Source organism: Capricornis sumatraensis, chromosome 9 (genome assembly GCF_032405125.1).
Source record: "Capricornis sumatraensis isolate serow.1 chromosome 9, serow.2, whole genome shotgun sequence".
Taxonomy (NCBI): Eukaryota; Metazoa; Chordata; class Mammalia; order Artiodactyla; family Bovidae; genus Capricornis; species Capricornis sumatraensis.
The window spans coordinates 16,721,345-16,749,325 of record NC_091077.1 but is presented as its reverse complement, the minus strand read 5'-3'; the positions used below and the strand labels follow the sequence as shown (position 1 = coordinate 16,749,325).

The window sequence follows — 27,981 nt, the reverse complement described above, 5'->3', positions numbered from 1 at the left end:
AATGAAAGGTGACGGAGACAAGCATGGTGTCCCAACAGTTTATTTAAAAGTTTTAGAAGCACGTCCTGGGAGAGAACTGAAGCTCTGCAAGGACCCAGAGGAATGCGGGTAGGTGTGTCTCTGCAGGCAGGCAATGATTGCGATGGTTCTTTCCAAGAATGGTTACCCAGGCAGGCGTGACTCTGGTGTCTGGAGCAGGCGCGGAGCTTGAAGTAACAGGGCTCCCTGGTTCCCGTCGCTGGAGGAGCAGGAGGTGGCAGGGGTGACAGGGAGGGACCCAGCGCAGCCTCAGGTACGGGGGTTGAGATTTGCCCTGAAGGACAGAGTGGCTGGGGCAGTCAAGGCCGCAGAGTGACGACTGTGGCAGAGAGAGGTCCAGCCCATCTTGTGTGGGTAGATCCTGGAGTAGTGTGGGCTCATGGTCCTGCTGGAGGGATCAGAGGGGTTGGCAGGTGAGGAGGACTGGAGTGGAGTGAGGGGGGCCCTGCAGCTTTTGGTTCACATGCCTGGCATTTCTCTGGACAGGGGCAGGGTAATGATCATCCCCCTAGGTCCCGCCCGTGTGAACCTGTGAGGCTGATCTGGGAGCCCTCATTCCTCTGCAGCACTGATGGGGTGGAGTTGGGGGTGGGACGGAGGCACAAGGGGAGGGGTGATCACGTGACCGAGAGTCAACCTGGATTAGCAGTTGACAGGAGGGAAGTTTTCCTCTTGCTGTTTCTGGTGGGGCCGCTAAACCTCGACAATGGAAGTGTTGAGGTTCCAGAGCTCAATTTCCTCACCCCAGAGTGAGGGCCTGTCAGAAGGCAAGAGAAATAGAAAAAGAGTGCCACCTATATCTTTTGAGCACCTGGATCCACCCAAACCTGAAGCCTCATGTTGACTGGTTATTTGAGCCAATGAGTTTCCTATTTTCTTGAATTTTCCATCTCTAGCTATTTGGAAGTGTATTGACCTAAAACACTGCACATCCCTTCAACCTCCCACTCACCCACCCCTGGCTCTCCTTGGGGTGGAGGCAGCTGTCAGGGACTTGGCTGTTGTCCCCTCCTTCAAGGGTTGAGAAGTTCAGGGGCCACAGCTGGGAGGATGGACTTCTTAGATGCTGGCCTGGGGTATCACCCACCTTGGAAGTTTCTCCAGGTGCTGGGGTGGTGGTTTAACCGGCTCTTTTTCCGGGCATCCAAAATCTTCATCCCAGCCTGAACCCACCTGGTCCCTGGCCTCCCACACACCATCTTGTTTCTCTGGGGTAAGAAGAATCTGCAGGGATGGGGATGCCCAGGTGAGGATGTACGTGGAGAGGAAAGTTGTGTGACAGCCCCCAGCGACTCCCCCACGGTCCCACTCACATCACAGCAGGCAGGTTGCAGCTCCCGCTCACGTCCTGGCGATAGTAACTCTGGGCCTGTCGCAGCAAGGACAGCCTGATTCGGTGGTGGTAGGCCAAGCAGCAGTCCTCAAAGGCACCTGCGACCACACAGCCGCCCACACTCTCAAGTCTGAGCACGTGCACGTACGGCCGCGCACGCACTCCGCAGGGCCGTCCACAGACATGGCACCTACGTGCATGTGCGGCTACCTATGCACCCTGCGGTTTTGCAGGTGCCCTGCAGGGATGTCCCCACTGAGGTGTGCGGCCACGCATGCGCTCTGCAGGGATGCCCACAGACGTAGCTATCCGCGTGCACACACTGCAACCCTTCTAGGCACTGTGGAGGCCCAGGGACAGCGTAGACAGTGAGGTGACTGCTGGGCTCATCTTTGGCCCTTGACAAAGGGACAGCTGGCAGGAGTTGGAGAGGGCCCCACAGGCCCCAGCTGGGAAGGGTCCAAGACCACGAAATAAATCGACCATTTCCACTCCTGCTCTGGTGCACAGGGCAAGGAGTGGGTGCAATGTCCTGAGAAGGGGAGGGGCGCGGTTGGAGGTGGAGGTGCTGGTGCCAGAAGTATCAGGGAGGGTGAGAGGGTGGGATGAGCAAAGGATGAATTAATATGGAGACAGTGCTAGGCCTTCAAGGTCCTCTGGGATCCATCCCTCTGCCAATCCCTGCCTCCAGGGGCCACATCTGACTTCTGGGAGAGGCTCAGGGAGGACTTGAAGGCTCCCTCTATCCCCACCTTGACCCAGAAAGCAGGGAGCAGTGGAGTTAGACGGATGGTGTTGCAGCGCCAGGCAGGAAGCTCCCTGGGGCTGGGGGCAACCCTGCCCCCAGGATCAAAGGGCCCAGTTTGGGCCTGACTCCTGAAATGGGCCTCTTATTAGAGGACAATGAGAACGAGGCCCAGCCCCATCCTGGGCAAAGGCTAAGGTCTGCTGGGGCAGGGCTAGGGCCTCTCAGACCTAATGAGGGGCAGGTAGGGCAGGTGGGTGGGGCCATGGGGCTTCCACTTGGCCAGGGGTTCTGCTTGGCTACCTGCTGGGTCTCAGCTGCCTCCTCAGGCCCACAGGGATGGAGAAAACAGTGGCAAAGCTGAGGGACACTTGGGGGGGGGGCATTCGGAATGAACTTTGGTCCCCAATATCCTCAAGTGCTTATTCTCGGGAGAGGAGGAGAGGAATTCCCCGTTAATAGCAGTAGTGGTTATCATAGCAGCTGCCAGGCACTGGGCCAGGAGTATCCAACTGGATCCTCACGTCCCATCTCTAGGCAGCGGGAATTTGGAACCTCACTTGGCAGATGAAAAAACTCGGGGTCATTAAGGCCAGACCACACAGGTAGCCTGGGTGGGGGAAGCCAAGATGGAAACCCATTTTCATTGGGCTCCCAGGTTCTGATCTCAACGCCCCCTTACCCCTAGGGGCTTTGCAGGCTCAGGTCACTGCAATGTGTCCTGGGCGGTAAGCAGCCATGCCGCCGTCTGTTCCCCATAGTTCCTGGGTTGGCTGGAGTTTGGAGGGATGCCTTGGGTCATGGACTGTGGGGGAGGCACCCAGGGCCTCTGGAAGGAGAGGCTGAGGACCATCACCCCCAAGAAGCTGCACAAATGCTGCGAGTTTTTGCATGCCTGGTGGGGGAGCTGTCCATCAGAGAATGGATTCAGTGCTGATGGGATCAGGGGAGGTTTCTGGAGGAGGGGAGAAGCACATTGGTAGCAGGAGGCACAGGAAAGACGGGGAGAGGGGACTCCCGAGGGGGGAGGGATGAACTGAGACAGTACCTTGAGCGTGGACAGTGGGAGCCCAGGCAACCGCGAAGCAGGCCACCAGGCAGACCAGGAGCCATGGATTCATAGTGCAGGCTGATCCTCCCCTCGGGCACCTACCTGGAGGATCAACTGGAGAGAGCCGGTGGGTGGATGATGAGGACCCAACATGGACAGCGGCAGGCACCGGGAGCACCCCCATCTCAAGCCAGGCCCCCCTGCAAGGGAGGCAGGGGGCATGGGATGGGGACAAGTGCTGCAGGGACCTACTGCCGATCTCGGGGAGGACTCACCAAAGCCTATGGGGTCCCTGGAGCTGGCGCCTGCTGGAGTGGACCTGAGCTCTCCTGCCTGCCAGGCCAGCAGGCTTCACCCTTTATAGACAGAACCCCACCCTGCCGCTCCGCCCTCCCTCCTCCTCCCTGTCTCCCCTCCCACTCCACCTCCTGGCTTCTCCCTCCAGCCCTGCCCTCCTCTCTTCTCTCCGTTTTTTCTGTCTCTTCTCTCCAATGTCATGATGTACTTGGCGGAAGTTGGGGGCCAGGGGCAAAAGGATCCAAATCAAAGAAATGGGCAGGAAACGATACCTTCAACTAACTGCTTGGATGGGGGTGAGAGGTGGACGGGTGCAGGTGGACAGACCCAGCCTTGACCTTAGCCAGCCCCCTTGAAGCTTCACCTTCTCCCCTCCAAGCCCCTCAGCCAGCACCCTGGCTTTCTCCCTGAAGGGCCTTTTCCCCTCATTCTCCTGGCTCCTTTCTTGCTGCACCTCCGGGTGGACCCTGGCTTCCCCCAGGCAGGACTCAGGCTGCCTAGAGCAGGGGTGAGCCTTCATCTCTTCTCCCCACTCCCCAGCCACCTGTGCCCGTGGGGCCTTGACTTCATCCCGTTTTTCTCTTCTTCCATATGGTGGGGGTGACTTACTGTGTCACAGCAAAGCCCTGTTTTTTGAGAACAGGCAAACCCACAGAAACAGAAAGTAAAATCAGCTGCTGCCATAGGCTGGGAGGAGGGGAGAATGGGGTTGAGGGTGAAAGGAACGGTATAGATTTCTTTTTGCTCTGAAATTAGATGGTGGTGGTGGTGGAGGGACTCTGAATATAGTAAACAGCATGGAATGGTACACTTTCAATAGGTAATGTCTCGTGCAAAAAAATAATCATCAAAAATGATAATCAAAAAAAGAAGAGTTTTGAGCCAGACAGGGCTAGCCCAGAAGCCTGCTTCCCAGATTACTCTGTGAAACTGCTCCAAAGAAGCAGGGTTTTCAGCGTAGTTTTGTGTCTTGTCAGAACAAAGAATGTCAAGTCGGAGATATTTCTTCAAGGTCTCAGAACAGAGCAGCACATTTGAGGCGAGTCAGTATGACCTTGACACCTGTGAAGTGAGTCTTATTATCAGAGGAGGACCAGTACTGGCATCCCAGGAAGGACTTTAATCTTTATTTTGAACATGGACATCCTTGACTTCTAGTCAATGCGTCCTCTTCTTTAATAATTAAAGCAGATGTACAACGTAGGTTGATAAGCCACAAACAAGCTTTTTTAGTTAGCATCAAGTTTAAGTTAACAGGGGACTTTCCTGGTGGTCCAGTGGTTAAGACTCCAGCTCTCAATGCAGGGGACCTGGGGTTTGATCCTTGGTGAGGAATCTCAGATCCCCTCAAGCTGAGTGCCATGGCCTAAAAATAATAATAAAATTCAAGTTAACTCATGTATTAGCCACAGTGACTTCTCTCTCTCTCTCTCCATATATATATGAAAGTGAAGCTGTGAAGCTCGCTCAGTCGTGTCCGATTCTTTGCGACCCCATGGACTGTAGCCTACCATGCTCCTCTGTCCGTGGGATTCCCCAGGCAAGAATACTGGAGTGGGTTGCCATTTCCTTCTCCAGGAGATCTTCCCAACCCAGGGATCGAACCCAGGTCTCCCGCATTGTAGGCAGACTCTTTACCACATCTTTAACAGTGCAATATATGCAACTTGAATTTCCCCGAATATTATCTTGAGAATAAGGACCACAATAATGTTCTGGTTTTGGAAGAAAAGCGGGAGCTCCAAGTAACCACGCCAGCAGGCACCCACCTAGAAGGAGTTTCTTTTTTTCCAGGGTCAGCGTGGTCCACCAGGAACAGGGGGGTGAGGGTGGGGGCCGTGGGGGCGGAGGAGCGGCAAGTAGTGGGGAAGGGGACGCTGCAGAAACCTCACAGCTGATCGTCTGTAACTTTTTATTGTCGACTTCCTTAGCTATAGACCGTTCGGAGCATTTATGACACTCTACCCCTTTCTCATCTCTCCAACTCCACCAGGAGACCTTGGCGGGGCCCCTCTCCCACTCCCTGGGCCAGGTCGGGTGGCTAAATGGGTGGGGCTTGGCGCAGGGGCCGGGCCTTGATGACAGACACTGAGCGCCGGGGCGGGGCTTTCTGATTGGGGCGGTGCTTACGGACTCAGGCCCGGAGCCCAGCGGTCCTGCGCCCCTGGCCGTGGCCGCTCCCGGAGTAGGTGAGGCTGGTCCAGGACGCGGTTCCGCGTGGCTGCGGGCTTGGGGACGCGGCGTGGCGGGCCGAGGCCAGCCTCCCCACTAAGGCCTACCGTCCCTGCCTGCCCGATCGGCGGGCAGCGGCCAAGACGTGGCGTTACTCAGCAGCGCCGGAGGTTCCCCGTGAGCAGGCCCACCTCCCCGCCGCTCACAGTTGGTCCCACCAGCAGCCTTAAAAGGGAGCAAGGGGTCTGAGGAACCAGCACGGAGGGCAGGCAGGAGTTTTTGCACTCGTGTCTGAGCGGCGGACAAGATGCTTCAGGACTAAGGGCCCTGGGTGGAGACCTGGAGTTCCGAGGATCGCAGTTGCTGACCTCCACGGTCAGGGCTCGGCTGAGAAAGGGGAGGCCTGTGTTCCCGCAGCTCCTGGAGGTGGTCAGGGTAAACTGTCTCCAGCGAGGGCACCCTCTTCTCTGCATGTGTGAACACAGCGCAGAGGACAAAGCCGCCTCCTGCTCCCCAGTCCCCAGCTCTCAGCATGAGGCCGTTGTGAGTCACCGCCAGCCTGCAGCTGAGCCAAATTCAAATTCAGGGACTGACCCCAGGGTCCGCAGGACAGGATGCAGTGCAGGGTGAGCGGTAGGGGGCAGGGGCACAGCTCAGCACACCCCTCGGATGGCCAGACTGCAGAATGGGGCAGCCAGGTGGCTGGGTGAAGGGAAATACCAACCACTGCCTTTGGAGTGAGCTCCTCTGGGGGGGTCTGGGTACCTGGCTCACTCTCATTTCTCTGCTGGAGGACCTCCCAGGTGCTCGTAACAGTTGACCAATTTTACAGAGAAGGAGACTGAGGGTCTGAGAGGCCCTTTTTCACCCTTTTTATTTTTTATTCTTTGGCCAGGAAAATCTGACTTTTATTTCTTAAATACTGTGAAGGAAAGGGGGACATCTCCTAATGGAGGAAGGCCACTGAGCAGAGGCCTGGGGCTCATCAGGAAGGATCCGGGGTGGAGGGCCTCCTGCAGTTGGTTTTCATAACACCTCCACCTCCCCATGCTGCCTGCCTCCTGAACTGCTGGTACCTCCAGGTCCTGGTTCAGGTGGCCTCTGAGGGAAGCCGCTGGGATGCCATCCCCACCCCACCCCGCACCGTCCTGACTCCACACACCAGACTCCGGGTATCCTGTCTGCCAGGCCTGGACTCTGGTTGTACCCAGCTGCCTCTCACTCTGGTCCAGATGCACAGTGGTTGCCAGGCAACTGGAGGAAGGAAGGAAAAGTGCTACTCTTTTTTTTTTTTTTTTTTTTTAAGGATGGCTTGCAAGCCTCTGGCCTTTCAGGGACTTAGTTCTCTGTGTGACCCATTTTACTGTGTTCCCCATGTGGTTGGCCTGCCTCCTGAAAAGTCAGATTTGAAGGGCTTCCCTCCCCGGACTGACCAGCTGCCTCTGTGTTCCAGGGGACCTGGGCAGGGTACTCGGGCTACCACCAGTGGTCGTGGCCTCAGTCCTTGTGTTTCTCCTGCACCTACTGAACATGCGGGGGCTGGGCCGGCAGGGTCAGGGTTGATGTGGGGAGGGAGGGCAGTGGGTCCTGAGGAGAGGGTCCCATAGGGGTATGAATCCCTATGAAGATGCTGCGGCTTCCCTGATGGCTCAGTTGGTAAAGAAACTGCCTGCAATGCAGAAGACCCCAGTTCGATTCCTGGGTAGGAAAGATCCGCCGGAGAAGGGATAGGCTACCTACTCCAGTATTCTTGGGCTTCCCTTGTAGCTTAGCTGGTAAAGAATCCGCCCGCAATTCGGGGGACCTGGGTTTGATCAAGATCGCCTGGAGAAGGGAAAGGCTACCCACTCCAGTATTCTGGCCTGGAGAATTCCATGGGGTCGCAGAGTTGGACACAAATGAGCAATTTTCACTTTAAGGATGCTGAGCTCCATTCAGCCCTTCCACACAGGTCTCTGGGTACCTGTTACATACCAGCCACGTTCCCAGGGGTGACTGGAGTGAGCAAGCAGATGTCCCCCAGCTAAGAAGGGGGATGGCGATGTCACTGATCCTCATCACACATCTGTTTGGGGCTATTTGTTATTCATTCAACAAACAGGTGGCGAGCACCTACTGTATGCCAGGCATTAGGCTGGGTGCCCTGGGTAAGCAGTGCAGAGCAGACAGGCAGCAAGTTTTGAAGCAAGATCCTCGGAGGCAAGCATCACTGCTTCAGATCTGGAGGTGGCAGGAAGATGCAGGGATGGGTTGGGCTCTTCTAAAGAGTGACTTGAGGTGACGGCAAGCGCAATAGGATTAATATTTATCCCCACTGGAAAGGGGAAAAAACAATCATCTGAGGTCTGGAGAGGTTAAGTTACCTTACCAAGTAAGTGACAGCCAGATCCCAAGTTGAGGTCTGACTCCTTCATTGCACATATACTTTTTGGGAACTGTATTACGCATGTCTTTTTTTTAAATAATGTATTTTGTTTAACCCAATCTATTCAAGATAATGGGCTTCCCTGGTGGCTCAGTGGTAAAGAATCTGCCTGCCAAAGCAGGAGATGCAGGTTTGATCTCTGGGTTGGAAAGAACCCCCGGAGGAAGAAATGGCAATCCACTCCAGTATTCCTGCCTGGGGAAATCCCATGGACAGAAGGAGCCTGGCGGGCTACAGTTCATGGGGTTGCAAAAGAGACATGACTTAGCGACTAAACAACAACAACAAGCCAAAATAGTATTTCAACATGCAATCAAAAAATGATTTATGAGGTATTTTCCCTTTTTTGAATAGCAAGTGTTCAAAACATGGCTTATTGAAAAGTTTCAGTACATTCTAAGTGCTGAATAGCCACATGTGGCTGGTGTCTGTCCTACTGGACAGTGCATTTCCAGCCACAGATCACGGTCAATTCAAAATTTTACGTTCTTTTCTTTCATTTTCTATTGACCTTTTTTTTAAGGGCAGTTTAATTTTCCCAGCAGAATTGAAGAGAAGGTACAGAGATTCCCCATACATCCCCTGCCCCACATTATCGGCAGCCTGCATCTCAGAGGCACGTTTGTTACTGGCAATGAACCTACACCGACCAATCACTATCATCCGAAGTCCAGAGTCTGCATTCGGGTTCACGCCTGCTGTTGTACATTCCATGTGCTCAGTCACTCCAGTCGTGTCCGATTCTTTGTGGTCTCATGACTGTAGCCCACCAGGCTCCTCTGTCCATGGGATTTTCCAGGCAAGAACAGTAGAATGGGTTGCCATGCCCTCCTCCAGGGGATCTTCCCGGCCAAGGGATCAAACCTGCATCTCCTGCACTGGCAGGCGGATTCTCTATCATGAGCGCCACTGGGGAAGCCCTTGTTCATTCTACATGTTTGGACAAAATGTATAATGACGTTTACCCACCATTATGGTGTTATACAGAATATTTCACTGCTTTAAAAACCTCTAGGCTCCCAGCATGTCTTTTTTCTTCTGTTTTGACAGCTGGGGACTTGCTGATCCTTAAGGTACTACCCCCTCCTAGGGCTAGCAGATTCCCAGATAGTAATGGCTTCCTTTCAAGGGTACCTTTCATATGCAAGTCAGCCAGTCCAGAGCCCATACCCTAACCCCCTCTTCTATCAGGCTCCCACACTCAGGGTCACTATTCTCCAGCCCGGGTCGCCCCAGGGCCAGGCAGTAGACAACTAGGGACAGGCTCTATGTCCCAGAGCCTGCTGAAATGATTCACACTAGCAAGTCCTAAGCCTGCTTACCCAGCCTCACTCAACCCTTCCCACGGAAATCACAATAAGGGGGACTTCCCTGGTGGTCCAGTAGTTAGGAATCTGCCTGCCAGTGTAGGCGACACGGGCTCCATCCCCAGTCTGGGAAGATCTGGCATGTTGAGGAGCAACTAAGCCCACGTGCTACAACTACTGAGCCTGAGCTCTAGAGCCCGTGAGTGGTAATTACTGAAGCCCGTGTGCCTAGAGCCCATGCTCTGTGCAACAAGAGAAGCCACAGCAATGAGAAGCCTGTGCACTGCACGGATGAGTAGCCCCTGCTTGCTGCAACTAAAGAAAGCCCGTGTATAGCATCAAAGACCCGGCACAACCAAAAGCTGATTAGTATTTTTAAAAATTGTGAGAGAGAAGACAGTTTGCTGCTCACAGATCCCAAGAGGAGGGGGCATAACACACCATGCGGGGAAACTTGGGGAACCACCACAGCCAGTAGGGAGACAGAAGGAGCAAGGAGAAAGCAGGGCACGAGCCTTTCTTGTGGCTTGCCTGGGGAAGGCCAGGCCAGCCAGGCAGGGTAAGAGATTTGGGACTGGCCAGTTTGAACATTCTCGGCTGGCCCCAGGGGCGGGGTGGCTCTCCCCAGTTGTCTGGTATAATACCTCTCCCCGGGGGAACTAGGGCAGGGGGATTTTGCTTCCCAGGAGTGTGAGAGCCTGACAACAGAGTCGCCTGGAGTCTGAGCTCAGGATTGGTGGCCCTGCATCGGAAAGGCTTCTCCCAGCTACCTGCTATCTCTAGGGATTGCTGTAAGGGCAGTCTGTCCCAGATCAGCAAGGCTGGCAGATGTCAAAACATTCTAAAACACAGAAAATAAAACCCATGATGAGTATGCTCATCACCTCTCTCCTCTCATCACCTGTCATCCCCTCTTGCCAGCTTCACAGCCACGCCTTTTTGGCAGTGGATGAATGCCAAGGACGGCCTTCAAGTCTCTCTGGTGTCTCTCTCTCCTGCTTCTGTCCCCCCATCACCTCCCACTCTCGGACTCCTGCCCTGGCTCCCACTGAAGCCTGACAGTGGCCCCTCACCCTTGGCCCCGTGCCACCCCTCCCCTAAGACTGTCGCCTCCTTTGGCTTCAGAGACACAGCCCATTTTGTGTCGACCGTCATCGCTGTGTCAAGAGCGTTTTCCCCAGTTTTCGGCCCTGGTCCCTTCTGGAGAGGGCTGAGGCCACACAAACCCTATGTTGGGATTCTAGCTGCTGACAGAAGGCTTTGAGGTGCCTCAAAGATCATATGTCTGTTTGGCTGTGAACTTCTGCAACTCAAGACTCGTTTTCCCTTTGAAGTAAGTAAGTTCAGTCGCTCAGTTGTGTCAGACTCTTTGAGACCCCATAGACTGCAGCACGCCAGGCTTCCCTGTCCATCACCAACTCCAGGAGCTTACTCAAAATCATGTCCATTGAGTTAGTAATGCCATCCAACCATCTCATCCTCTGTTGTCCCCTTCTCCTCCTGCCTTCAATCTTTCCCAGCATCACGGTCTTTTCCAATGAGTCAGTTCGTCGAATGAGGTAGCCAAAGGATTGGAGTTTCAGCTTCAGCATCAGTTCTTCCAATAAAAATTCAGGACTGATTTCCTCTAAGATTGACTGGTTGGACCTCCTTGCTGGCCAAGGGACTCTCAAGAGTCTTCTCCAACACCACAGTTCAAAAGTATCAATTCTTTAGCGCTTAGCTTTCTTTATAGTCCAACTCTCATATCTATACATGACTACTGGAAAAAACCATAGCTTTGACTAGACACACCTTTGTCAGCAAAGTAAACCGTGGCCCCTTGACCTTTGTCTCTGCTTTTTAATATACTGCCTAGGTTGGTCATAGCTTTTCTTGCAAGGAGCAAGCATCTTTTAATTTCATGGCTGCAGTCACCATCTGCTGTGATTTTGGAGCCCAAGAAAATAGTCTGTCACTGTTTCCATTGTTTCCCCATCTATTTGCCATTAAGTAATAGGATCAGATGCCATGATCTTCGTTTTTTCAATGCTGAGTTTTAAGCCAGCTTTTTCACTCTTCTCTTTCACTTTCATCAAGAGGCTCTTTAGTTCTTCTTCAGTTTCTGCCATAAGGGTGGTGTCATCTGCATATCTGAGGTTATTGATATTTCTCCCGGCAATCTTGATTCCAGCTTGTGCTTCATCCAGCCCAGCATTTTTCATGATGTACTCTGCATATAAGTTAAATAAGCAGTGTGACAATATACAGCCTTGAAGTACTCCTTTCCCAATTTGGCACCAGTCTGTTGTTTCATGTCCAGTTCTAACTGTTGCTTCTTGACCTGCATACAGATTTCTCAGGAGGCAGGTAAGGTGGTGTGGTATTCCGATCTCTTTAAGAATTTTCCACAGTTTGTTGTGATCCACACAGTCAAAGGCTTTGGCATAGTCAATAAAGCAGATGTTTTTCTGGAACTCTTGCTTTTTCTATGATCCAGCGGATGTTGGCAACTTCCTCTGCTTTTTCTAAATCCAGCTTGAACATCTGGAAGTTCTCGGTTCATGTACTGTTGAAGACTGGCTTGGAGAATTTTGAGCATTACTTTGCTAACAACATCCAATGGATCATCAAAAAAGCAAGAGAGTTCCAGAAAAACATCTACTCTGCTTTATTAACTATGCCAAAGCCTTTGACTGTGTGGATCACAACAAACTGTGGAAAATTCTTAAAGAGATGACCAGACCACCTGACCTGCCTCCTGAGAAACCTATATGCAGGTCAGGAAGCAACAGTTTGAACTGGACATGCAACAACAGATTGGTTCCAAATCAGGAAAGGAGCACATCAAGGCTGTATATTGTCACACTGCTTATTTAACTTATATGCAGAGTACATCATGAGAAATGTTGGGCTGGATGAGGCACAAGCTGGAATCAAGATTGCCAGGAGAAATATCAATAATCTCAGATACGCAGATGACACCACACTTATGGCAGAAAGTGAAAAAGAACTAAAGAGCCTCTTGATGAAAGTGATAGAAAAGAGTGAAAAAGCTGGCTTAAAACTCAACATTCAGAAAACTAAGATCATGGCATCTGGTCCCATCACTTCATGGCAAATAGATGGGGAAACAATGGAAACACTGACAGACTTTATTTTTGGGGGCTCCAAAATCACTGCAGATGGTGAATGCAGCCATGAGATTAAAAGATGCTTGCTCCTCGGAAGAAAAGTTATGACCAACCTAGACAGCACATTAAAAAGCAGAGACATTATTTTGCCAACAAAGGTCCATCTAGTCAAAGCTTTGGTTTCTCTAGTAGTCATGTATGTAGGTGAGAGTTGGACTATAAAGAAAGCTGAGCGCCGAAGAACTGATGCTTTTGAACTGTGGTGTTGGAGAAGACTCTTGAAACTCCCTTGGACAGCAAGGAGATCCAACTAGTCCAACCTAACGGAAATCAGTCTTGAATAGTCATTGGAAGGACTGATGCTGAAGCTGAAACTCCAATCCTTTGGCCTCCTGATGCGAAGAACTGACTCACTGGGAAAGACCCTGATGCTGAGTAAGATTGAAGGCAGGAGGAGAAGGGGACAACAGAGGATGAGATGGTTGGATGGCATCACAGACTCAATGGACATGAGTTTGAGTAAGCTCCTGGAGCTGGTGATGGACAGGGAAGCCTGGCATACTGCAGTCCATGGGGTTGCAAAGAGTTGGACACAACTGAGCAACCTAACTGAAATGAACTTGCTAGCATATGAGATGAGTGCAATTGTGCTGTAGTTTGAACATTTTTTGGCATTGCCTTTCTTTGGATTGGAATGAAAACTGACCTTTTCCAGTCCTGTGGCCACTGCTGAGTTTTCCAAATTTGCTGGCATATTGAGTGCAGCACTTTAATAGCATCATCTTTTAGGATTTGAAATAGCTCAGCTGGAATTCCATCACCTCTACTAGCTTTGTTCATAGTGATGCTTCCTAAGGCCCACTTGACTTCACATTCCAGACTGTCTGGCTCTAGGTGTGATCACATCATCATGGTTATCTGGGCCATTCTGTATAGTTCTTCTGTGTATTCTTGCCACCTCTTCTTAATATCTTCTGCTTCTGGTAGGTCCATACTATTTCCCTTAGAGGTTGACTGTAAAAATCAGAAAAGTCTTCTCCTAGCGAGAAGGGAAAATAATTGGCCAAGGACATACTGGAGAACACGGGAAGCCTGTCAAAGTCAGCTACAAGAAGCAGATTGTGCCTTTGGCAGCTTTATATGCATAACTTTCTTAATTTGCGGAGGAAAACTGGTCACTGTGTCTGTTTCTCCATCCCGGTGTTCTAAGCCTGAGAAGGTCTGGTCCACCGTAGCCTTGACTCCCAGTATTCTAAGTCACAGTGGGGTGGAAGTCCTGGAATCAAGGTGTTGACAGGGCAGTTCCTTCTGGAAGGCTCTCATGGAGAATCAGTTCCCAGGCCTTTTCCAAGTTTCTCACAGCCACCTGCATCCCTTGGCTTGTGACCCCTTCCTCCATCTTCAAACCCAGCAGTGTGGCCTCTTCTAACCTGTCTCTGACCTCTGTTTCTGTCATCACATCTCCTTCTCTGACCTGGACCCTCCTGCCTCCCTTTCATAAGAACCCCTGTGATTAACACTGGCCCGTCCTGATAGTCCAGGATCACCTCTTATGCCCAGAGCCTCAACTTGATCAACCTGCAGAGTCCCCTTGCTGTGCAGTACCATGTATCCCCAGGTTCTGGGCATCAGGCCATCACATCCTGGGGGAAGGGAATTCTGTTGCCTCCCACAGCACTCATGGGGGGCAAACTCCTAAGGGAGGACAGGGAACACTCCTCAGGGGAAATGATGTGCAGACTTGAGGCAGGAGATGAATGGGTCCCAGGCTGAGCAGCCAGAGTTTGTCCCCTGTGGACTGAAACTCCAGAATAGCAGAAGCAAGAGAGAAGCCGGGCCCTGTCCAAATAAAAGACCACACATTCCTCATTTGCAAAGTCAAGGAGACCTTCCCAACTATGCATGCACAGAATGGCTCCTTGGATGTCAAGAGAAAGGGCACCACTTCGTACTAAGTGATGTTAGCCTACCCATAGGCCTCTTTGCTGGAATCCATCTTGGCTAAGAGATGTGCACGCACACAGGAGAGGACACTGAGATCACCCAATACAGGCTCAGAACCAGACAAAGCAAGATGACTGGCCACAGGAAACCCAGAAGAATGCCCTATAAAAGCGCTTCAAATTACCACGAGGGTGTGAGTCTGTCTCCGAGCCCACCCGTGTGTCTATCCACACGTATCCCTTTTTCCTCCTAATAAGCACTTCACTTGTTTCACTACTTTCTGTCTCTGTGTGAAAATTCATTTCTGCACAGCTGACGGGCCAGGGGCTTGTCACCGGCCACTGGTCCCTGGGGGTCTGGTGGCTAGGATTCAGTGCTCTCACTGCTGCAGCCAGACTTCATTCTCCAGCTGGGAACTGAAATCCTGCTTCAAGCTGCTGCAGGCTGAGGTCACCCGAGAAAAGGTTCAGTTCTGGAAGGCGGCAGGAAGGGAGGGTGGGTGGGAGAACAGAGAACAGCAGGCAGAGGGAACCAGACACATAAAACAGCAGGCTCCCTGAATACCTGACCCAGATGTGACCTGAGGGCCCTTAACATGAGCACAGAAAGCCAGTGGAGAGGCCACCTGCCCAAGTCTGGAGAGAGAAGAGGTTGTCACAGTTGTGGCAGCGGTGGGGAGGCTGAGGAGGCAGAGATGCTGCTACAGATCCTACAAGGCCTGGTCCTGTCTCCACCAGGAAGAATCCTCTGGCCCCAATGTCAGGGAGGAGCCCTGCTGTGGCCACTTTCTGGTCCTGTCTATCCAGACCCAGAGGAGCTTCTCCCCTTCTCCCCCATGGAGGGTTTCTATTCAGTAACCTTTGGCCTATCTACCTCTGCCCCACCTTGCTAGGGAAAAGCAGTTTCTGGTTCCTCCTGACCCTTGGCCCGCCCTGGATTGGAAGCCCACGTGAGGGTTGAACACTCCTACCTCTGGAATGTGAGGCCCTGGGAGTGAGAGGGACACAGAGCTGGGGAGCCATGCTTCCTCCCCACCCTCCACCCCAGCCCTGATCTGCTCAGGCCTCTGCTCCCTGCCGCACCAGGAGGTGGGCAGTGTGCTGAGGATGCTGGATTGGTCACCAGGCGGAGAACGAGCCAGTTCACCCACGGGACAGCAGACAGGAGGTGATGGGGCTTTTGACAGGAAGAGGGGTGAGTTGGGGCTGGGGTGCCCCCTCCAGCTCCTTATTGCCACCCCCACGCCCCGCTGTGCTCAGGTTGGTAACATCCCTCAACTACGGGGCCCTGGAGTCTGACAGGCCCTCCTTGGGCCAGGGCAGGAGTGGGTGCCCATCTTACACACTGAGGAGAGGACCCAGCTTGGGTGGCCTGATGGTGGGGGGATGGGGATAGGGTGGACTCTGCCAAGACATGGTAAGCCTGGGCTGGTGTCTTACCTGTGGGCCCTCGAGAGAAAGGTTGGCTGCTGGTTCACTAGGTCAGCAGAACTTTGATACCTACTGGGTGCTGGAGATGAGGGAGGGGTGGCAGGGCTCGCATTTGTTGACTGCTTGTGGCTCAGCTGGTAAAGAATCCACCTGCAATGCGGGAGACCTGGGTTTGATTGCTGGGTTGGGAAGATCCCCTGGAGAAGGGAAAGGCTACCCACTCCAGTATTCTGGCCTGGAGAATTCCATGGACTGTATAGTCCATGGGGTAGCAAAGAGTTGGACATGGCTGAGTGACTCTCACTTTCACTTAACCAGACTCTGTGCTGGAACAGGCCTAGTGACCGCACTTCTGGGGGAAAGGACCAGAGGCTGTTGGGGGAGAGGGCTACGGGGACCTGGATAAAGAAAGCCCCAGTGCATCAGCACAACGGCTTGGACAAGCAGAGGAGGGGGAGGCGAGCATGTGTTCAGGGGGACTTCCTTGGGGGTGAGCCGGAAAACCCCTACTCCTGGGGGAAGTGGAGGCTGGTCTGGGGAGATGAGCAGCCCCCCCATCCCCGCCCCACTGGCCAGCCTCTGAGACTGAGCTCCTGATGCCCGGCTCCCCATCTTCCCACTGGAGCTCCAGGTCTGCTCTATCCACCAGAAAATGGGGAGCCCAGACCCCAGAATTCCCATGACCTGTGGAACACTGGGCAGTGTCGGTGTGTGACGAGGGCCACCCGAGCTCCCCGCCACACTCAGGGTGGGTATGACAGAATCGCATGCTCCCCAGGCTGAACTGTCCTCCACAAAATCTGTATGTTGAAGCCTTTACCTAAATCTTTGGCTTTAGGACCTTTAAAGAGGTACCGGAGTTAAAAATGAGGTTATGAGGGTGGGACCGAACCCAGTTTCACTGATGTCCTTTTATAGTGGGGAAATTAGGGACACTGCGGGAAGGCCACATTGAGGATGCGGGGAGAAGATGGCCATCTGCAAGCTAAGGAGAGAGGCCTCAGAATGAAGCCGACCTTGACCTTGGACTTCCTGCCTCCAGGACTGAGGAGGTAAGTGTCTGTTGCTGAAGTCCTGGCCTGTGCTTTGTTATGGCAGCCCTAGTGAAGTCGGAGAAGGCGATGGCACCCCACTCCAGTACTCTTGCCTGGAAAATCCCATGGGCGGAGGAGCCTGGTAGGCTGCAGTCCATGGGGTCGCTGAGGGTCAGACACGACTGAGCGACTTCACTTTCACTTTTCACTTTCATGCATTGGAAAAGGAAATGGCAACTCACTCCAGTGTTCTTGCCTGGAGAATCCCAGGGACGGGGGAGCCTGGTGGGCTGCCGTCTATGGGGTGGCACAGAGTCGGACACGACTGAAGCGACTTAGCAGCAGTGAACTTGCACTCGCAGGGCGCCCTTGAGGAAGGCAGCAGCCCATCGCCGGGTGCCTGGGGATGGGGTGGGAGCAAGGCGAGCATGGGCCCGGTTTCCTCCCTCTCCCGTGTGAGCCTGAAGCCCTCACTTCGGTATTTATTTAGTTTTATTTATTTGGCCACAACAGGTCTTACTGCAGCACGCGGGATCTCCGATCTTTGTTGCAGCGTGAGAACTCAGTCGTGGGATGTGGGAATCTAGTTCCCTAACTAAGAATTGAACCTGGGCCCTGCATTGTAAGCACGGAGTCTTAGCCACTGGACACCAGAGAAGTGCCAATATTTTTTAATTTTATTTTTTAATTAAAAAAATTTTTTTGGCATGAGGAATCCAAGTTCCTGGACCAAAGATCAAACCTGTGTACCTTGCATAGCAAGCACAAAGTCTTAACCACTGGACCGCCAGGGAAGTCCGTGAAGCCCTCACTTTAACCATACCACTGAGGATGCCCACTCCCCTCCATGCTCAAGCATCTTAAAGCACTGGAGCCTGGCTGGAAGGGTAGAAGTAACACCCCAAAGATGCCACAGTGAACCCACAACCCCCCACCCCAGCTGGGTACTCTTTCCCCAGAGTGGTCAATGCAAATCATCTCCCCAGCCCCTCTCTTCTCCCCAGCTCCCACCCTGCTCTCATCTGCATTCTGCTCAGTCCATCTAACGGGACCCAACTCAGAGGCTTCTGATGAGGATTAAACTGCCTCTGCACAGGGCTTGGCCACGCTCAGGTGGCGTTCTTACTCCACGTGGTCGCAGGCCTCCTGTCCATTTCTAGAGCAGTTCCCAAGCCAGCTGCCAACATTGGGCATTCAGATCACTGCCAACCTTTTACTCTTTAAAGGCTGTAAGTACAGCCCTTCCACTGGGGGCTCAGGACACTTGTCGGTGGTTTAACCACAGGGTCAGACCATGAAACTTGTAAGATGCTGGGGAATTAGCTTCTGAAGGTTTTGTAATTTTCTGGTAACCTCAGCTACCATCCTGAGGAGCCAGTGTCCAGGTCCTGGCAGCAATGGAATGGTCTTCGCCTTAACCAGCCCTCACCCAAGAGCCATTCTGAGGTTTGTCAACTCTTTCTTCCTGGTGAACTGTTTCTGACCTTTGCTCCTTGAGTTCTTATCGATTTGCATGAGCTTTTAATAGCTGATAACACACCTGGCTTGTTCCCCTGGTACAACTCACTCTTAACCATGCATGATCAGAGGTTAGCCCATGTGGAAGGCTCCCAGAGATGCCGCTGGCAGTGCTTTCGAATTTTTCATCTGGGGAGCTGAATGGTTTGAGGGTCTCCTGCTACATGGAATGTGGGAGTTACAGGGTGGGGCAGAGACCTGTAATGAGTCCATCCTTGGGACCCTTGCCCCTGCACATTGGGGCAGGTGGGAGGCACCTTGGCAAACCCAAGGGGCCCTGCCTGCTTCCCATGGGATGCTGGATGAGGAGCAGGGCTGGAGAATGGTCACAGCGAACTGAGCACCTGCCAATGACTGACGGGCATGAAGTCTCCATCTCATTTACAAAGAAAAGATTGAGGAAAACAGTCTGGCGATTTCTCATAAAGTTACTTTGTCAGCCAGCCACTTTAGTCTTAGATATCTGCCCAAGAGAAATGATAACATACATCCCATCAGACACTTGTCTATAAATGTTCACAGCAGCATGAGTCACTAAAGCCACAAGGTAGAAACAGCTCCCAAAATGTCCATCGATGGATGAATGGCTCAACTTCTGGTCCAGCCACACACCAGGAATATTATTCAGCCCTGACAATGAATGAGGTACTAAATCATGCTACAACAGAAACAAGCTTTGAAGACATGATGTTCAGACACAAAAGGCCACATATTGTAGGAGTCTATTCATATAAAGTGATCAGAACAGGCAAATTCATGGAGTCAGAAAGTGTACTAGTGGTTGCCAGGGGCTGGAAGAGGGACTGCAAAAGGTCATGAATGAATGATGTTAGTTGTGTTGCTCAGTTGTGTCCAACTCTTTACAACCCCACAGACTGCAGCCCACCAGACTCTCAGTCCACGGGATTCTCCAGGCAAGGATACTGGAGTAGGCTGCCATTTCCTACTCCAGGGGATGTTCCTGACCCAGAGATCAAACTCAGATCTCCTGCACTACAGGCATACTTTACCATCTGAGCCACCAGGGAAGCCCAAAGGGCATGGGGGTTCCTTTAAAAAAAATTATTTATTTGCTGCACCAGATCTTAGTTGCGGCATGTAGGATCTTTAGTTGCAACATGTGGAAATCTAGTTCCCTAACCAGGGATCCAACCCCAGGCCCACTGCATTGGGAGTTTGGCATCTTAGCCACTGGACCACCAGGGAAGTCCTGGGGTTCCTTTCTGGAGTGATGAAAATGTGCTGGAATAGGTGGTGGTGAGATGTGTGCAACTTTGTGGATACGTTGGAAACTACTGAATTTCTGTGTAATTTTTTTTTTTTTAAGAAGTACTGCAAAAAGCCCAACATACACATGAAAAACACGTAGAGACAGGTCAAGAAGAACCCAAATGGCATGAAAAATAAAAGCTGGATTTAAAGGAAAACAGAAATCTTAAACATGAAAAAAAATTACACAGTGGCTACTTCCCAGTTACTGGCAGGAATGAGGTGGGTGAAGTGACAGGAAAAGTGAAAGTGATCACTGTCAACAGTGACCCTTGGAACTGGAGTCACAGGGCCTGTTCTAACCTTTGATACAATGGGAGATAAAATGCCACTGCTGCTCTTGCTGGAAGAACGCCCAGTGGAAGGGGCATGGTCAAATCTAGAAAGGTAGCAAGGTAATTCTGGGAATCAGCACTCACCAAGCTCACTCAGGTCACTGACTCATGTGATCTTGCACCGTGGTGTGTGGGGAGCTTGCCTTTTGGACAAGTAGGGGACCCCTCCCTTCCTGTTCTCCCGGGCATTGAGCATAGAATCTCCTTTGTGGGCCTGTGCCAGGGTGGTCGTCCTGGGCCTCAGCTGCCCTGCTCAATGCGTGTCCTGGAGGTGGCAGTGCCCCTCATCTTTTACAAATAAACAGAGGCTTGGGAAGTTATCACATGGAAGTTCCTGGATGTAAGCTCTGTGCCCACTCCAGGTCAGGTTCTCTGGGTCAGAAATGTGTACAGGCAGGAAGCGCGGGGGACCCATGCCCAGAAGGAACCCCTGGCTACCCATTCCTCCAACTCTGGAGTTATCAGGGCCATGAACTCCAATGGAGTTGCCCACTGAAAACAAACTCAACCGTCCACAGACACGTCGATACAGCTTCCTGTTTTTTTCCATCACTCACCGACTCAGCACTAGTAATGGAATCAGACTGAAGTCTGGCCCCCAAAGAGCTCCAGTGCTGGAAGATTATTCCAGAAGCTGGGCTGCCCAGCTTCTATCCTCAGGATGGGTGATCCGCTTCGATGCCTCAGCTCTGTTCGGGGGCTGACCAGTAAATGGCTCCCCTGACAATAAAACCTATTACTTTTCTTTTTTGTCTGAGCTATGAGGCAAGTGGGATCTTAGTTCCACAACCGGGGATCAAACCCGTGCCCACTGCACTGGAAGCACGGAATCTCAACCACTGGACCACCAGGAAGTCCCTAAACTCACTTCTATGTCCCCAAAATAGCCCCCACCCACACTGTGAGCCCTGAAAGTGGCCCAAGTGTCATGGCTTCCCCACTGCTGTGCCTAATAACTGGGCTACTGCCTTGCCCACACCTGACTGTCTCCAAGTCCTGGTGATTCCACTTCTAAGACACTTGGAATCCTCCCCTCCACATCCTGCCCTACATCTGCTCCATCAGCCCTCCCTGGGGCTGTCTTCACAGCCCCCACTTCCTCTTTTGAAGTGTGCATTCCACGATTGCTTCTGGGGCCCTTCCTTCTAACAAATCAGCAAAGAATCACACTGAGTGTCTCATTTAAAATGCTCTTTGGCTGGGGACGTCTCTGGTGGTCCAGTGGTTAAAACCCCACACTCACTGCAGGAGGCACAGGTTTGATCCTTGCTCTGGGAGCTAAGATCCCACATGCTTTGTGGCCAGAAAACCAAATCAAAATAGAAGCAATACTGTAACAAATTTAATAAAGACTTTTAAAAAACTGGTCCACATCAAAAACTACATATATTAAAAAATAAAAATAAAAAATTCTGTCTGAAAGATTCTTTCAGCTGCCCATTGCCTACGGCAGGAATATCGGGGCCCTGTGACTGCTGTATTAAGTTACTACAATCTTGGTGGCTTAAAGCGAGGTACGTTCATTATTCGACAGTCCTGGCAGTCACAAGTCCGAAGTCAATCTTATTGGGCTAAGATCAAGGTGCTGGCAGGGCTGTAGTCCTGGCAGTTGAAGGAGAGAATCCATTTTCTGGCCACTAGAGGCCGTCCGCATCCCGTGGCTCGTGGCCACCTCCTCCAGCCTCAAAGACATCAATGACATCACTGTCCTCTCTTTGTACTTTCACATCTCCTTCTCTGCCCCTCCTGCCTCCCTCTGATAAGAATCTCTGTGATGAGATTGGTCTCATACAGATAATCCACAACTGCCTGCTCATCTCCAGATCCTCAACTTAATCCCATCTGCAGAGTCCCTTCTGTTAGGTAAGGGGACACAGGTTCCCAGAGACCACTGTTATTCTGCCCATCACAGCAAGACTAGCCTACTTTTTCTGAAAAAGGCCCTGCAGTAAATCTTTTAGGCTTTGTGGGCCATCTGGTCTCTGTTGCCAAGACTGACTGCACAATTTTCAGAGCTCAACGCAAGATAAAAATATGGGCCTCCTGCATTCACAAGATTAAGAATTTCAGACCAGTGACGGCAGAAGTGCAGGCCTCTGCACCCCCATCTGAGCAAGTCTGCGTCTGCTCCTGCAACCTGAAAGCGGCCAAGGGCCACACACAGATGACAGGCGTGGGCATGGGACCAGCAAACGTGATGGACGCTGAAGCTGCACTTTCCCATGTCACAAAATGCTATTCTTTTGTTTTTTTCCAAACATTTGGAAATGTAAGACTTCCCATGCTTCCAATGCAGGGGACCTGGGTTCCCTGGTTGGAGAACTAAGATCCCACACGCTCTGTGGTACAGTCAAAAAATTAAGATAAATAAAATAAAAATGTAAACATCATTTGTAACTCACAGGTTGTGTAAAAAAAAAAGGTGTGGGTGGAATCAGGCTGTAGTCAGCTGGCTCCTCATCTGCAGGATGAAATCCCAACTTCTGTGCCTGACTCTCTAGGGTCCTTGACAGCCAGAGACAGACACCCTGCCAGTCCTGTCTTATCATCTTCTTTCCTTGAGACACCTCCTGCTCCGTGAACCCTCCTCACGGGCAAAGCTGCACCTGTGCTCTAGCTGTGTGGAAGCCCCATCTCCCCCTCCTGTGGCTGGCAGACCCTGGCTCCTGCTGCCCTCCAGCCCAGGGCTGTCCTCATGAAAGGTGGTGTTCTGGACCTGGCCCTTGTCACACTGCCTGGGCTTCGTGTCTACATGTCCTCTTCTTTCTTGCAGCAGCAAGGTCCTCGTGAGCAGGAACCCAAACGGAGTCATCCTGATCACATGGGCCCTGACAGCATGTGCTTCGAGGCACAATAACAATCAGGAATTTTAGTGGCTAGAGTGTACTCTAACCCTGACCCTTAAGAACCAAAACTATGCTTCTTACTAAAAAACAAAACAAAGAATTTCTATCTCAAGATCAGATCAGGGAAATAAAGATCTCTGAGATCAGGCAGGCTAGACTCAAACCCCTGTCCTTACTAGACATGTGCACCTGGACAAGTCACCGCCCTTGCTCCTAGGACAGGGTCTCAACTCATCGTGGCCAATCAAGCCCTGTGTGTCATGCCCCTCTCAATCCCGTGAGTCACTGGCCTTTCCTAAGTGTGCCACGCTCCTGTGGGCCTCAGGGCCTTTGTGCTTGCTGTTCCTGCTGCCTGAACCATCCTGCTCCCCTTTGCTCACCCTACTGACTGTGCAGGCCTCCCCCTGGCTGCCCCTGGGCAAAGTCAGGTCCGCCTGTTACACACTTTGCTGGCACTCTGGACCTCTGTAGGTTGAAATAATTTGTGTCATTTCTTCTTACAATTAATAAGCACTTGCTACCAGGTTCTACTTCAGAGATTCTGAAAGTGGGTGATTTCACTTCATTCTTATGGTACCCTCATAAAGTATTGTAAGCACCCCCACTTCGTGGAAGGGGAGGCTGAAGTTCAGAGAAATTAAACAACTTGCCCAAGGTTGCATGGTGATTGAGTGTCAGAGCTCGCCTCCTAAGCCTGTCCTCGCAGGTTGACTGAGCTCTGTGAGGGTGGATGCACATTGGGTCGTTGTTATATGTATCCCCAGGGCTGAGTGCCTAGACCGGCTGAAGTACAGGTGCCTGCAGAGCATCGGGGACCTAAAAGAAACAGCACTGCAGTAGCAACAAGCACTCCTAGTGTTCAGATCTTGGTTTCTAACACCATGCTCTAATCAAAGGAACGAGACTTGGAGAAACGGCTGCTTCTAAGGCTGGGATCAAGAAATACACATGAGAAGAACCTACAGCACCTTGCAATACTAGAAAGTAAGGAAGTCCTCCAGAAAAAACAAACAAGCCCAAAAAAAAAAAAAAAAACCACCGAACAAAACACATTGATAGGAGTGTGTCAAAAACCAAAGGAGGGCTTCCCTGGTGGTCCAGTGGTAAAGAATCCGGCTGCCAAAGCAGGAGACATGGGTTGGATCCCTGGTTTGGGAAGATTCCATATGCCAAGGAGCAGCTAAGCCTCTAGAGCCCCAACTATTAAGCCCTAAGTACTGAAGCCCGCACACCCTAGAGCCTGTGCTCCAGAACAAGAGAAGTCACTGCAATGAGAAGTCTGTGCGCTGCAACTAGAGAAAAGCCCGCAATGAAGACCCAACATAGCCAAAAATAAATAAATTAAAAACAAAACAAAGAAGCCAACTGAAAGGGCTCCCAGTGGCCAATGCTGGAGCAATTTGAGCAACAAAATAAAGTAGTATTGGCTTAAAATCCAGAGTATAAATAAATACTCAGGAAGCTAAGTTGCTTCAGTCATGTCTGACTCTGTGTGACCCCAGACCAGGCTCCCCCGTCCCTGGGATTTTTCAGGCAAGAGCACTGGAGTGGGGTGCCATTGCCTTCTCCAACTTAGGAAGCTATACTGATCTAATTAAATGACTGGATAAACTAATAAACAGGGAGAGAAGAGGTAAGCCTTTCATGCAGAAGGATTCCAAGTAATTTATGTAAATATCCACCCTTAAGGAGGGGAACACACATGTCCACTCTCTATGTGAGCTGCATATAGTGACTTCCTTCCAAAGGAAAAGGGGAAAAGTGACTTTACAGTGGAAAAACCTGACACATACTAAGTCAGCCAGGTGATGAAGGCCAATATCAACACGCATAAATAAAGTTGATAGTACATATCCTTTTTTAAAAAAAGAAATCTCTTACTTTCTTTTAGTTTGGCCTCACTGCTCCGCTTGTGGGATCTTAGTTCCCTGACCAGGGATCAAACCCATGCCTCCTGAATTGGGGGCACAGTGTCTTAATTACTGGACCACCAGTGAAGCCCCCAATTGTATGTATCCTTGACATGGTATGATGAAAATGACCCTTTACCTCTTTGGTCTTCCTCCCTCAAACCCATCATCCCAGGATTACCACAAGAAATATACCAGACAAATGCCAATAGAGGAGCATCCTACCAAATATTTGACCAGGTCTCTCAGAACAATTAAGATTATCCAAATCAGGGAAAGTTGGAGAACCTGCCAAAGCTAAAAAGAGACTCAAGAGACAGGACAACTAAGAGACGGGATCTTAAAAGTTCTCATCACAAGAGAAAAAAAGAAATCTAAGTGTGGTGATGGACGTTCATCTTTAACCACCTTATTGTGGTGATCATTATGTAATACACACATGCATCAAATCACTATGTTGTATACTCCAAAACTAATGCAATGTTATATGTCAATTATCTCTTTTTAGAGATAGAAAACAACAAAGTGTAACGTGGTATCCTAGATGCGACTCTGGATGACAAAAAGGACATTAGGTAAAAACAAAGGAAATCAAAACATGAACTAGGGTTGACAAGAATGTATCAATCATGGTTTCTTAAGTATAACAAATGTATCCTGCTAATGAAAGACTCTAGGGTCTAGGAAATTGGGTGTGGGTAAAATGGTAACTCTGTTTTCTGCCCAGTATTTCTGTAAATCTAAAATACTTCTAAAAAGTCAAGTCTACGAATGAAAGCAATGATAAAGCATAGGTGAATGATCACAATACTCCACTATTCATCATGGTGACAATGACTGTACCTCTCCTCTTACACTGCTATTGTGAGCACTCCGTAGAACCGACATAAAAGCATTCAGCATGAGGTATATATAGCTCAATTCAGAGCACTGCACTTGTCACCATTCGACGAAATCTATGCCATCCACTATGGAAGCCATGAGCTCTACATGACAAACTTTAAATTAAGTAAAAATTAAATTAATGGAGTTCTTGTGGCAAGAAAACTGGAGTGGTTTGCCATTTCCTCCTCCAATGGACCACATTTTGTCAGAGCTTTCCACTATGACCCATCCATCTTGGGGGGCCCTGCACAGCATAGCTCAAAGCTTTATTGCATTAACGCAAGCCCCTTGACCACAACAAAGCTATGATCCATGAAGCTCCAATACTTTGGCGAAGAGCTGATTTCACTGGAAAAGACTCTGATGCTAGGAAAGATTAAAGGCAGAAGAAGAATGGGGTGGCAGGGGATGAGATGGTTAGATAACATCACTGACTCAATGGATATGAGTTTGAGCAAACTCCAGGAGACAGTGATGGACACGGGAGACTGGTGTGCTGCAGTCATGGGGGTCACAAAGAGTCGGACATGACTTAGCAACTGAACAACAACAACAAAAATTAAGGTCATTAAATGCTCAGTTCTTTAGTGCTACCAGCTACATGTCAAGTGCCCAAAGGCCACATAGAGCTCGTGGCTATTAAATTTGGCAGTGTTGTTTAAAAAGAAATGCCCATGAGCACAGTGTTCTATTGGACAACACTGCACAAAACAATAAACGGCATGATCGTTTGTTCAGTGTTCTTGACTCCTTTCGGTCCTGCAAATCTTACCTTCTCAACCTTCCCGACTGCCCTCTTTCAAACTGCAACCCCCATTCCCACCCCACATACCCCATGCCCAATTTACTTTTCGGTCCTTTACCACTTGCTGTGGAATCCACTTAATTTCTTTCCTGACTCCGTATCTAGCACTGCATGGTTCGATGCTGTAGCCATTAGTAACCACGGCTCCTGAGCCCTTGAAACACAGCCAGTTCAACTTCAGATGTGCTGTGAGTGTAAAAGACAAGATTTCAAAGGCATGTAGAGAAAAGGAAAAAACAAAAGAACATAAAAATATCTCATACATTTTTACATTGGCTACAGGCTGAAACAGCATTTTGGAGATAAATTGGGTTAAATAAGACACGTTATTAAAATTAACATCACCTGTTTCTTTCTTTTTTTTAACATGGCTACTAGAAATTTTAAATTATGCATGTGGCTAACATTTGGTTGCCGGACTTCCCCAGTGGCTCAGACGGTAAGGCGTCTGTCTACAAAGTGGTAGACCGGGGTTCGATTCCCAGGTCGGGAAGATCTGCTGGAGAAGGAAATGGCAATCCACTCTAGCACTATTGCCTGGAAAATCCCATGGATAGGGGAGGCTGGTAGGTTACAGTTCATGGGGTCACAAAGAGTAGGATACGACTGAGCGACTTCACTTTCCTTTCCTTACATTTCTCATGGGCTTCCCTGGTGGCTCAGACGGTGAAGAATCTGCGTGCAGTGCAGGAGACACGGGCTCGATCCCCTGAAGAAAGAAATGGTAACCCACTCCAGTATTATTGCCTGGAGAATCCCCATGGGCAGAGGAGACTGGAGGGCTACAGTCCATGAGGTCGCAGAGTCAGACACGACTGAGCGACTAATACTACATTTCTCATGGACAGCATCAGCCAAATAGAGGCAGGTATTTTCGCCTGTTCGCTGCCAATACAGTGATCGGCACATAGTAGGCGGTCAATTAAATTTTAATGAACGAACGTTAGGCTGAGCCTCTGGGCACCCGTTAGCTCTAATAATCAACACAGATGGAACACTGACCACGTCCCCAGGTCCGCCTCTTCACTACACCAGATAAGGAAACTGAGTCCGGGCGAGGTGACGTAACCCCAACCCAACGGCACGTAGTGCGGAAACGTCGGAGCCGGGATTCGAACCCCGGTTCTGTCACCGCAGCCCAGGCGCGCTGACCGTTCCTACCTTGCAGATTGGTGACGGCGGCCGAGGCGGCGGCAGGATAAACAGGCGCGAGACACACATCATGCCCAGGATAAGGGGAGCGACCCTTCGGCCGCCGCCTTCCGTCGGCCTCCATGGGCCAGGCTACAGCGGGCCCTCTCCTCGGCCATCGCTGGCCACCCGCGTCTCTGCCTGCCGCCGAGCTCTTCGCAGGCGGCGCCAGCCGGAAGTCCCGCCCCCGCCGCGCGTCCCGGGTCGCCGCGACAGCAACGCGGGCCAATGAGAAGCGCGCCATGGCGGACGCCGGCCAATGGGCGCGCGCGCCGGGGGGGCGTGTCCGGGCCGCGGGCCGGAGCGGGTCGTGCGCGCTGAGGAGGAGCCGC

General features: G+C 51.1%; 1 protein-coding gene across 2 annotated transcripts; it reads right to left on the bottom strand.

Moving 5' to 3' along the window:
• Positions 1–128: 128 nt before the first annotated feature.
• CCL25 (C-C motif chemokine ligand 25) lies at positions 129–27,776 on the bottom strand. Of its 2 annotated transcripts, XM_068981156.1 has the most exons (9): positions 27,461–27,579; positions 27,093–27,167; positions 26,502–26,644; positions 15,866–16,006; positions 3,166–3,282; positions 1,353–1,470; positions 1,127–1,263; positions 677–796; positions 129–427 (listed from the first exon to the last, which is right to left on the bottom strand). In XM_068981156.1, exons 5-9 carry the CDS (start codon positions 3,236–3,238, stop codon positions 417–419), a joined length of 459 nt encoding a protein of 152 aa, XP_068837257.1. In that variant the 5' UTR covers positions 3,239–3,282; positions 15,866–16,006; positions 26,502–26,644; positions 27,093–27,167; positions 27,461–27,579; the 3' UTR covers positions 129–416. The 2 variants fall into 2 exon arrangements, with proteins under 2 accessions (XP_068837257.1, XP_068837256.1); XM_068981155.1 differs by lacking the exons at positions 27,093–27,167; positions 27,461–27,579 and adding an exon at positions 27,620–27,776.
• Between the last annotated feature and the right edge of the window lie 205 nt (positions 27,777–27,981).